General features: G+C 52.7%; 3 protein-coding genes across 3 annotated transcripts; 1 reads left to right on the top strand and 2 right to left on the bottom strand.

Annotated features, from left to right (window-relative positions):
* Positions 1–4,346: 4,346 nt before the first annotated feature.
* CLUP02_16891 (uncharacterized protein) lies at positions 4,347–5,761 on the top strand (the record flags this gene model as incomplete). Its single annotated transcript, XM_049295809.1, has 6 exons — positions 4,347–4,500; positions 4,560–4,622; positions 4,677–4,770; positions 4,846–4,993; positions 5,047–5,150; positions 5,209–5,761. 6 exons carry the CDS (start codon positions 4,347–4,349, stop codon positions 5,759–5,761), a joined length of 1,116 nt encoding a protein of 371 aa, XP_049152956.1.
* A 1,053-nt stretch (positions 5,762–6,814) lies between these two features.
* CLUP02_16890 (uncharacterized protein) lies at positions 6,815–8,173 on the bottom strand (the record flags this gene model as incomplete). The annotated part of the gene is made up of 1 exon (XM_049295808.1): positions 6,815–8,173. One exon carries the CDS (start codon positions 8,171–8,173, stop codon positions 6,815–6,817), a length of 1,359 nt encoding a protein of 452 aa, XP_049152955.1.
* Positions 8,174–8,936: 763 nt separating this feature from the next.
* Positions 8,937–11,433, bottom strand: CLUP02_16889 (arginyl-tRNA synthetase; the record flags this gene model as incomplete). Its single annotated transcript, XM_049295807.1, has 3 exons — positions 8,937–9,052; positions 9,511–11,086; positions 11,140–11,433. 3 exons carry the CDS (start codon positions 11,431–11,433, stop codon positions 8,937–8,939), a joined length of 1,986 nt encoding a protein of 661 aa, XP_049152954.1.
* Between the last annotated feature and the right edge of the window lie 543 nt (positions 11,434–11,976).

Below are 11,976 nucleotides of genomic sequence, written 5' to 3'. Positions count from 1 at the left end.
CTTGGACTACTTTACTTTGACCTGGTTTGAAAGGGCAAAGGCAATGGCAGCGCAATGTGAGACAAAGATCGACGGCTGGAGGGAGAGAGGGCGGGGGGAGGGGGCAGAGGAAAAGAGAGGGAAATGCCGCTGGACCATTCCATCAAAAGAAAGTTTTTCCTACCGGTGGCCATGGGCATTACTTTTAGTATGCTGCAGGAAGTGTCCTACCCGACCTCCGGGACCACGGCATGGGGGTTTGGAGAGTCCATCTCGACAGGGAGGACGCTTCCCGACTGGGGTTTCGACCGAGATTTGGGGTCCTATAGAAGGCGGACTTCGCCCCCTCAAACTAGTGGAAGTTTGCCGCACTTGTTACCTGTTGCTGATGAATCCGTGTTGCTATCATTCGAGAAGGGAACAATATCGGGAAGAAGCCCTAGGGTCGATTCTCATGCAGTGCCGTTTGTGGCTGGTTCCCTCTTGTTCCCCCGCCATCCTTGGCCAGGGGCGGTAAAGCGCTGCGGGCTGTGGAGCGGGAGACGAGGTCGATATCGTCCTAGATATCGGCCGGACACCAGGGATGCCGGGTGCCTCGGTCTATCGGCCACTAGTGGCCAGGACGGTCAGCGATTCTGGAGACTGGAGACCGGAGTGCGAGACTCGACAGTCGACGCCGGACATCCTGATACCTATCTCCGCTTGAAGCTCCATTCGACTTTCTCGTTGTCGCTTCTGGCGGCCTGCTCTCTCTCACGATCCCGGCTCTCCCGACTTCGCAAGGCGATGAAGATCCGGGCCACGAGGGTTCCGTGGTCCGCTGCCTTCCAATACCTAGCCAAGGCCGGGTCAGGCTTGCACGGCCGGGCTCCACGCGGTCAGGTTGTTCGCTCTTCCAAAGTCTTGTTCAGCGGGGACTCGAGTGTGGCTCGCAGATCAAAGGGTGCAGTGCTCCCGGCAGCAACCCTGACGAATCCCTCGTCCAACAACTCCAAATCGCTGCAGAATCACGCATCGTTCCTTGCAGAGTGCAGTTCGCTTATACTCTGAGACGATGGGCAGAAACCGGCTGTTGAGATGGTGCTACCATCGACGCAAGAATGACGATGCTGTCGATGCTCATATCCAGGGCCGGCCTGTCGTTGGTGCGGTTCGGTTCGGAATCTCGTAACGTCTGGTTGCTGGTTGCTAACCAACCTCTGAACCAACTGGTGGTTACTGGACTGGACAATATCCCGGACTTCTCCTCGGCGTTTTTGAGGAATCTTCAATAGTTGGGCGCAACCTGGGCCGGAAATTGAAGCTGCGGGGGTTCTTCAGCAAAGTCTATCGAACCCCGGCCCGATTGGGGGCTCGCCACCAGATCCTTGGCAAGAAAAGAGGATCGATCAAGCAGACCCATGCATCCTTCAGACTTCCAAGGGGGGGCCAACTGCAGGGGCCTCGCGGCGGTCTAACCTGAACTCGCCAAACGCCGATGAGATGAAGTTCCTCGGTTCCTCCAAGATTCGGTAGCAACCGCATCGTACGAGGCAACATATAGAAGAACAAGGGGCTGTCAAACTGTCCATGGAATTGGGCCGCCGCTGTAACGTCTGATAAATATCTTGATAAGTGGTTCATGCTCGATCGGAGAACAGGGTGCGAGTTGCGAAGCTTGGCTGATTGCGACATTGTCTGCAAATACTACTGGGTGCGCCCCAAGAATCTCGTCCAAGGGTCTCCCACCCCTCGGGTCTCACGAACTCAAGAATGAGACAGTGGTGTGGTTGAACCACAACGTTCATCCAAACTCCAGTGCAGCTGAGTTGGATCATGTGCTGTCATAGGATCAACGTTATTGGAACGTTCTCATGACATAACAGTCCATCTAGTAGTTGAGATCAACGGTGCTAGGAAACACTATTGAAAAAGGATTGGCGGCCGTTGTGCAAAATCGGCATTAAAGTGCCTCATCCGCGCGGGCAGCAAAACAAACAGTCAGCCACCACGACGCCGGCGGCAGGACAGCACAGACATTAACGTCCCGTCCCGATCAACGTTTTTTTTCTTCCTCCGAAAGGTGTGTGTGGTAACTGGGAGCCAAGATTGTGGCTGCTCCCTTGGTTTGGTTCCTTGGCAAGAGGGAAGTTCGGATCCGAAAGAATTTTCCGTAGGGCGTGGAACAATGGAAAATTGTTCGATGTCAGCGTGCCCGAGTCACGAAGAGGACCCTTTCCTCCTTTTTCAAGTGGTTCCCTCGTGCCCGGATCGCCTCCCTCTCCTGATCATTCTCCAGTTCCCGTGGACGTCCCAAAGCCAAAATTTCTCGTCTCCGCATATGCCCGAGAAGGCTGGCCGGCTGGGTACGGATACGGTTCCGGGGGAGTTTGGGGTTAGAGACTTGAAGCGTATTCTTCAGAAATTCAAGTCACGAACGATTGTTTCTTGCTGTGCCGCTTTGCGCTCGAGCACACACGCTCACCTGAAAAGCGGGATGGCGTTGAGAACTTCTGGAACTTATTTCTCATCGGTGGGGGCGCTTGAAGACATGGTTACAACTTGCATGGATGTGCAGGCACACTCTGCAGGCCAAGTCGGCATATCAGACCCACGTGGTCGGAATGTGGCACAGCAACTTGAACTCTCAAAGTCTCAGTCGACTTCGTTTTGACGAGGTCTTGGCTCGATAACAGAAGGTTTCTTGGTCGATACAACACTTCAGGGCCATCCAGCACATCGCTGGCTAGTAGCTAATTGCAAACACGACCCTATACGTGGAAACAAGTTTGCTTCAGGGAGAAACCTTTGCTTGATGAGACAACCTGCTTTTATAAGGATAGCATGTCGATACCAGAGTCCAGAGCTTTACCGCACATGGCAAATTGCCCGAACCGGCGTGTCTCGGACAGGGATATCCTCGCATGTCACATTCATCACTGACTTGTCATCGCGACACGGACCAAGTCTGGCCACATTGCGGTTGCGTGGTCCACTCCTTGGTCCATGAATTTTGATAATTGCGTAAATTCGAGTTGAAGCTAGCCCGCCAAGTTGTCAAAATCTCCCGCTGTCACCTCTGCCACTGTGGCATTTTAGCCCCCAATGTGATATATCATACGCGGTAACGCCATGTGACATAAAGGACCTCTCCTCGGGTTTGGCTTAGACTGCGGCTCATTTCTCTTCCTCGGCTGGGTTCCGTGCTCGGGATTCAACTTCCATAACAATATGGAAGAACCCATGGGCAGCGGTTCCCACAATACGGGCTTTACGAAATATGGCAGACTGCCAGGGGAACCAACAACTGGTTCTCTTATGAAAGACCATCATCCCTGGATCTGCGCTAATTAGTGCCGCGTACAATGCCCGTACGCGTGCATAGCATGCGTGTACTACAGGAACTCCGTATATGCGGCCAACAAGGGGGACGGCCAGCAGGGAGCGGGGGCCGCCGACGACCACGTCTCTTCTAGATTCCCAGGTCTGGCGAGGAAGCCCAGACGCTTCTCCGGCCGGTGGCTCAGCGAAAGTTCGAGGTGACTGGTCGCAAACCCGGTGCGTTTTGCAAGATGCAGGCATGGATACGTTCGTCTCCAGAAAGCACTCCTGAAATGCAACATCGGCACACTTTCCGGCGGGGGGAGGAAGGAAACTCTGTGGCTCTGCTGCTCCAATGGCCTCGTACGGAGTTTGACCCCGTATGTGTTCCCAACTTCCTCGTGGCTCCCCCGAGCTCTCGCAAACGTGCAGTGCACGAGGCAAGAGGGGACGTTACCTTGTAGACGATCCGAGGGACAAGGCTCGGAGGACAAGCCCTCCAGAGTCCACCCACCTCACACATCCGGCCTAGAACCTCTCACAAAGTTCGTGCTTGCAGCCCGGCTTGGCCGTTACTTCAAGTGTGATATCTTTTACCTGCTCCGACAGGGGATGCCTTCTGGCCCAGATGCTCGGTACCGGAACAGGATACCCAATCCATAAGGTTGGGCCTATGTGGAAAAAGGCAAATGTGAAAGGGGAGAGAAGCCAGAAAGGAAGAGCATATTATTTGTATATTGATACTCCCTCCACTCTTCCCCCTCCCCTCTTGGCACGAACGTTACTAGCTGAAAGGCCTAGTCTAATGATGTTATGAACGACGAGCTCCTGTCCAGATAAAGCGGTCTAAAGCCAGTCGGCTCCGCCACCTCTGTCCACTCGTCCCTTTCCTCCTAGTCTCCTAACCTAGGCTCGTCGGTTAGATCGGCAACGTCCTTCCCGTCTTACCACATCCCGTCGAACAACGTCCGCCCGCAGACCATCAGCCTTACGTCTGTCTGGGCTTGACTTCACCGCGTTCACCGACCGGGTTTCGAAGGAGGTTATTCGCAACAGTTCAGCCCACGATGAGCGAGTCGTGGACCTACAACACCCCGCCAGGGACACCGTCCACGGGTCCCCAGATCACGGCCATCGCGTTGGTGTTTACGGCGCTGTCGTTGATCATCATGATGCTGCGGTTATACGTCCGTGTGATTATGCTCAAGGCCGCTGGCTCGGGTATGTTTACAACTTAGATGATTTGACCTTTGGACAGAGCACTAACTTGTCGGCGATAGATGACTGGGTCATCTTTGCAACGTGGTTTGCGGCTGCCGGATTCGCAATCGTCAGCACTATTCGTACGATGGTCTCCAATCTTCACCACTCGTCTTGCGTCTAACAATCACCCACAGAAACGAAATGGGGCTTGGGTCTCGAAAAGCTGGAGGACATGCCAGCGCAGAATCTCTACAACTTTGGTCTTCTGCAATACGCCGGCGCTCCTTTGTAAGTGCTCAAATCCTTGTGAAAGATTCGTCAAGATGAAATCAGAACTAACATCCAGTTCAGCTACATCAGCAGTATTCTCGGATTCAAGATCAGCTTGCTTCTCTCATATCTCCGCTTCATTCCGAAGGGTCCCTACAGGTGGGCAACTTTTGTTACCATTGGCCTCTGCGTCGCGTATCACCTTGCCTTCCTGCTGGTGCAAATAAATCTGTGCACGCCTGTAAGTTTATTCATCTCTTATTCCAAGACAGAACGGATATTAACAAAGAATAGATCGCGAAGCAATGGGACCCCACGATCACCAATGGCTCCTGCATCCCCGGAGTTCCCTTCTACACGAGCATGGCGTCTCTAACGATCGCATTTGATGTCATTGTGTATGTTACCCAAGTCAACCATGTACTCAAACGCCAGCTAATATTTTGTTTTCTTTAGCATGTTCCTCCCTTTTCCCGTCCTCGCATCCTCCAAGATCCAAAAGCGCAAGAAGTTCGTTCTCCTTGGCCTCTTCGGCCTCGGCGCCTTCATCACCGTCATTCAAATCATCCGAATCCAAACCGTCCACGCCCTCGCAAACTACCTCGACTCCTCGCCCCTCATCATGTGGTCCGCCATCGAGAACAACCTCGGTATCATCGTCTGCTGCATCCCGACCCTCGCGCCCCTTGTCAAATACTTCAACGAAAAGAGCAGATCCGGGAGCCGAAGCAACAAGTACGGCGCCGCGAGCGGCTACGGAAAAACGGGACAGAGCGGCAATGTCGGAAGCAGGTACGCGCTACAGAGCTGGCGGCCGGGGATGAGCGGTATGCAGCCGCTCGGCAGCGGGATCGACCACAGCGACCGGGATATTGGGGTGCAGAGCTCAAGGATAGGGAAGGGCTCGGATGACGGCAGTGCCGATTATCATCTTGACGCGCCGGTTATTGTGAAGAAGACGGAGTTTGTGGTTACGAGCAATCCCAGAGAGCCAGGGGAGGCTGTTTGAAGGAGATCCGGGAGCGGAAAATCATTAACGACTTGGTATATTGATGATGGCTGGGTATTTATTTACATAGTACAAATAATTCGTATGACTCTACAGGGATCAGGTACCATAGGCCGTGTGTTCCCCAGTTTATGAGTGTATTTCCTCAACATTCCGAACCCCGCGATGCCCAGACCCGCATGTGGTTGATGAAGTAGTTCCCTATCTGATTCCCATATTGAACGCTAACGATGTGGTATTGGTGCCATCGAAACGTCGATAGAGAGAGAGTCAACTCTATCTATCAGCCCCCGTGGCAAGTCGAACTCGCGCTGCCTAATACACCTATGGAGATAGCCTCCCAATCGATTAGCCAGAAGCTTTTGGTTGCCTGGCCACCAGGGCCCCAGTAACTTGACATTTTGTACTGTTCACGACTATGGGAACAGGCATTCGCTGCGTCACTCCTGTATTCCTACGTTTGACAAGAATAGAGTTTGAGGTCGACTGGGTTGGCTGGTCATCCAGTCGATTGAGAAGGTTTGCCATCACAGACTTGTCAGCGGACCGACCCGAGCTGAGCAAAAGGCAAATCGAGTGGGAATGCAATTACCAGCTTGACTCTCATGTTGTTCAATCAAAGTCCTTCTTCACAAGAAAAGCCTTCCATTGTGATGAAATCCAAAGGCTTTGTAGGATGCGCATCGAAAACGGCTGGAAGCGCAACACCGAAGTCAGTGAAGTAAGAAAAATGAATCGAGGTTTCAATCCAGGATCTCACTACGGTGAAGAGACAAGGAACTCTAGCAACAAAGAGCACATCGTCCCTGCTTCTCATCCTTACGTTTCTGAAGCTTTGACCTTGTAAACACATTCAGATGAGCACGGAGCAGGGTGAAGTGAAAGCCAAGTTCTTGTTGCACTAATCTCTGCCTTAGTTCGGCAATACACAGCTCTTCTCATCCGAGAGGGTAGTCAACGGCATCAATCCAGAAGTCAGCCTTCCTCCACCGCCGCCGTCCTTAGTCCCTTCCGATCTCAAACAGAGCAGTAAGTATACACGAAAGAAGCCTCCTAGTAAGAAGGGCTAAAGGGGTCAGGAACCCTAGAATCGGAGCCGGGGCTGAAGGCCTCTCTCTTAACATGAAGGCGAGCACTGCCCAAGCCACCCATACCACCACCCTCGACACCAAGGCTTCCGTTGCCCTGCATCTGGCTCTGGGGCGTCTCGTAACCTCTGGGAGTAGCTCCATCCTGGCCGACAAAGAGACCGCCAGCAGAAGAGGTGATAGAGTCATGACGCTGATTAGTAGGGCGAAGCTGAGTCTGGAAGTCACCCACGGTACCCAAGTGACCACCACCGCCGCCGACACCACTAGTACCGCCAGTACTATGGACACCAGCAACACCACCAGTATCTCCAGCACCTCCAGCAAGGACACCAGCGGTACTGCCTCCGCCGGTAAGGCTGTTAAGGCGAGTAAGATCGTTGCCGATGCCTCCGATGGCGACTGTTCCGCCTCCGCCAGTATTCTTCTGAATGCGGCCACCCAGGGTGTGACGGAGAAGACCGAGGTCTCCTTTCATAATGTCCTTCAGCTCGCGGACCTTCTTTCGGATCTCCTTACTCTTATCCTTATCATGCATCGCATCAGCGAAGGACTCAAGGTTGGCCATAGTGTCGCTGACAACGGTGTTCTGAGCTCGAGTATCCTGGAACTCATCATCCTCGTAAAGGGCATGCTGGGCCTGGACGTTGTTGCCCCAGTGGCACATGGCGGAGTTCTGGTGGACGATGAGGTGACGGAAGACCTCGGTCGGGTACTTGCCGCCGTTGAGGGCGACAGCGGTGAGAACGTCGCGCTGGCTGAGGTCGCGGTTGTTCTTGAGCTTCTCAAGAATCTTCTTGTAGAGGACATGGTCGTTGAGAGTCTGACGCCAGAAGCTAGTATCGATGTCCTCGAGGATGATCTCCAAAAGTTGGGAGTCAACCTTGTTGATGAGAGTCTTGATGAACTTGCGGGCATCAGAGAGGTTATCGCGGTACCACTCCTGATTGGCCGCGAGAACCGCCTTGTCGACCCAGGCGGCAGTGTTGCAGCGGATGAAGAGGTCCTTCAGGACCTTGTTGTACTCACCGTCATAGTTGACGGCGACGATGGCCTCAAGGGCGAGAAAGTCGACGAGATCGGGGCGACGTTCGCGCTCGGGGACGTTCTTGTCCTTGAGCGAGTTGCAGAGGGACTGGTAGATGGTGTTGTCCGAGATGCAACGACGAAAGGCGTTGGAATCGATGCGAGACTCGATGCGGCCCAGAAGGGCGGGAGTGAAGGTCGCGTTCTCGCGAATCTTGCTCTTGGCCTCCGTGATGCGTCTGGCGCGCTCTTCGGCCGAGATGACGGTGGTACCGCGGTCGCGCGAGCGGGAAGACATGATGTTTGAGTCGATGGAGTGATGAGCGACTAGAGGTTGGTGGTTTGTAAGGGATTTCTTTGTTTGCGGACGAATCTGCGTTAAAAGAAGTCAGAACCACCTTCGAGGATGAAAATAGATAATGAGATTACCTACCTCAATATTCAGCTTATTGTGGAAGCTCTCACAGCGCGCGTTGTCGTGATACGATAGCGATGAGGGCAACAATGTTCATGCCACTTAGCTATATCTCGCCGGTCAGTGGTGTATCAGAGCGAGATACACAGGCGATTGGACGAGAATGAGAAGCTTGAAGACTGAACGAGCCGAATCTCGAGAGTGATGGGTGAGGAAAAGACAAGAAAGAAGATAAGAAGAAAGGTGAGGGTGAGGGTGAGGGTGAGCGCGAGGGAGGGCGAAGGAGGACGAGAGGGTGGGGCGCGGTCGTGGTGGAAGGTGAAAAACAAAACAATGGCCTCACTTCAGAGCAGGAAGGAGCCACTGGGCTCAGGCTAATGAAGAGTTTTTTTTCAATGCTAGAATGTGGAAAAATTCCATTCATTTGCAGTGGGTGTATCTTCAGAGGAGGGAGGGATCAAGTGATAAGAAAAGTGAGGGCTTACCTAAATTGTGGTTGGTAGGAATGGCTGACTTGAGATGTGGTGGTGAAGAAGAAAACTCAAGAAGAAGGACTTCGACTCTTGAAGATATTTCCATCAGTGGGTTCCTCTATGCATCTGTTCAGGCAGGCATTGGCATCCTTACCTTCCCGTCTTGCCTCTCTCTATTTGTTTCCGACGTATTCGTCTTCCGCCAGAAGTGAGAGGGCCTGAAGAACCAGGACGTCGGGCATGGCCGCGTACTGAGCCGCGTTGATACACCAAGTCATGAGCACATAAGCTGAAGAGCGTTCTCAGTGAAGGATTTCATATCATGGATATTATTGGGGCACAGAACAGCTGATTGTTGGGAACGTCCTGCCCAAGTGAAGCTCAAGAAAAGAGATTATATGTACGTTGCTATGACTAGATGTGAGAGACATCAGGCGTCACTTTCACTGGGCTTCATGCAAAAGCCTGAACAATATATTGACTATTTTTGAGTTTACTATGCAACACAGTAAACAGTTGCCACCTGGCCTGGGATCCTTATTGTGCTCCCATGTCTGTCATCAAGTCATGATCTCATGACAAAGCCACTTCAACAAATTATGCGCCTTCCAATGTTCCTTGACAATCTTACCACTGAACGTGGTATATAACAATGACCAAAACTGCCTTCCCCCGAGCTACAACAATGACAAAAGTCAGAGCGTCGATATCAGGAAGACAGAGGGCTGATACCGAGGACCTTCATACCATTCTCAAAGACTTGTCTGGCATTCTCATACAGCACCGCTCGTGCAAGGTCAAGCACCGGGTCATCGGCAGTCTCCTCCTCTTCGTCTTCACCCTCGCCCTCATCGTCATCGAGACATACCAACAACTGTTCGGCCAGCCGATACAAGAACGTCAACACAGCCGAGGGCTCGAGGGTTTTGTACGCAGCGTTGATGACATCAGGGTACTGTGCCATGAGTCTCAGGAGATTCGTGTACTCTTCCTCTTCTAAATGCGCGTAGTCGACTTCCCCGAGCACAGTCGGATCAGCGCCAAGCTCCTTGATGGTCAAACAAAGTCGGGTGTAAAGAAGTTGGAGATGAGCGCCAGTCTCGCTTTCGAACTCAGTCATCTTCTTACTATCGAACGCGTACCCGTTGCTGCGCTTGGTGTGCATGTCTTGAGCAAGAAGCGATGTGATGCCGAAAGGCTCCGCGGCGGCAAGAGGGGCCCCAGCATTCTCCTCCGTCGCCATGGCGTCTCTCACTGCGTTGGCGCATTGGTTCAGCATGTCCCCCAACAAGTGCGCGTTGCCGAGTTGGGACGACAGGCCCTGAACCTTGCCAAAGTTGACGTGTTGAATCTTCTTGGCGAGATCTTCTCTCCCCATTAGCTCGAGTGCTTTGATCACGCAGCGGAAATGAGAGTCCTGCTCCGAAGCGACGACATAAATCATCTTGTCGAACGCAAACTTCTTCTCACGATCAAGTACCGCGGCTAGGTCGCGGGAGAAGTACATGGTCGTGCCGGTACGGTTACGGATCATACCAGTCCCGAGACCTTTGGCGCCGTGCTTCTTGAAGTCGATAAGCCACGAACCATCGCTCTCCTCGGATATCCCCTTCTCCTTGAGGACTGTCTCAACTTCCGCAATTGACTCCGGCGTTACCTGTGACTCTCCGGCATACTCATCAAACTTGATGCCGAGACGAGCATAGGCTTTGGTGTAATCTTCGACATAAACGTCGCGGAACCTGGTAGTCAGGGCTAATGCATCGGCATCCCCTTCCTCCCATTTTTTGGAGAACGCATCACGTTCAGCGTAAATGCCCTGTGACTCAATCTCGGCTGTATTCTTTCCTTCCTCCTTCGCCTTTGCGCTTGCCTCTTGCTCAGGCTTGAACAGCTCGTTGATCTGGTTGTGTACATCGAGTAAGTGACGAATGGGATCTTTGGCAAAGGCTTCCTCCGAGCCGAACTTGTTCCAGCCGACGGCGAGAAGAGCGATGTTCTTGCCCCAGTCGCCCAAAAAGTTCAATCGACCAACCTCCCATCCCATCCGCTCATGTAGGTTGGCGATAGCAGCACCGTTGATTGTGCTACGTAGGTGCCTACCTTCAAACTCTTGTGCAATGTTGGGCGACGAGAACTCGACGATGACCTTTTTGCGACCAGACTCGGGTGATGCCACATCCCTCAAACCAAAAACTTCATCGCTTCCATACAATTCTTTGCGGTCGGCTATGAAGGGGATGAGAAGTCTGGGAAGGAAGAAGGGGGAGGAAAAGATGCGGATGTGAACCCCGTCGACGAATGGAAAGGTGTATAGAGGTGACTTCGGAAACTGCATTTATTTCTGTCAGCCTAGGGAGGTACTTCCAAGTTTACTTGAGTCATGACCTTATCGAGCAGTGCAGCTGCGGCCTCGGCGTTCGCTTTGATCTTGAGACGAGGCAGAATGATGGCTAGATCGCCCATGGAAATGGCAGCCGTAGACTGAATCGCTTCATACGCAACAGCTGGTTCGCAGCCTGCCACCTCCGCCACGATAGTGGCTAAGTAAGAACGCCAGATATCTAACGGGCGCACTAACACATCGGCAACCGGAAAGGAGGGAAGAGGCTTTTCGAGGCTCAGCCTCCCGAGTGAAGATTGAAGGCCGTTGATGGACAAAGTCGCCATGGTGTTACTGGGATCTGACAAGTATCTTGTGACCACCTGCTTTGGTGTGTGTGGAAGAAAGAAAATAGGCAAGCGCTATCACAAACGATGGGAGAATTGTCTCTTTCTTCAGCGATAGCAGCGGAGTGACGAAATGGGCCGTTGGTGTGGTCGGGCACCGAAGGCAGCCAACGCGGCGTCGCTGGATTGGTTGGATTCCCAAACTTGCAGACGCAAATGCTATCACCCAGTCGTTGAATGAGGCTACCGCGCATGGTATACGACAACTTTGGATTGGCATTACCAGGATGACAGGTGTCTTGCTAACGCATCGATCCCTCGCCTCAGTCCTTCCCAGCTATCTTACATACTTTTCTTTGTTGACATAACCCGCGACTTTGTCTCCGAGGAATAGCCGTCAAACTATCCCGTCTACTGTCAAATAGCATCATGACATTCCGCTCCAGTCTTTCTTTAGCTCTGCTCCAGTTCGCAATCATCTACAGAGGGATGTGATTGAGCTAGCTCTGGACTAGCAGACTACTCGTTACCACCCTCAAAGAT

This window comes from Colletotrichum lupini, chromosome 9 (assembly GCF_023278565.1).
Source record: "Colletotrichum lupini chromosome 9, complete sequence".
NCBI lineage: Eukaryota > Fungi > Ascomycota > Sordariomycetes > Glomerellales > Glomerellaceae > Colletotrichum > Colletotrichum lupini.
The sequence above is the reverse complement of the archived record's forward strand: the minus strand, read 5'-3'. Positions and strand labels throughout refer to the sequence as shown.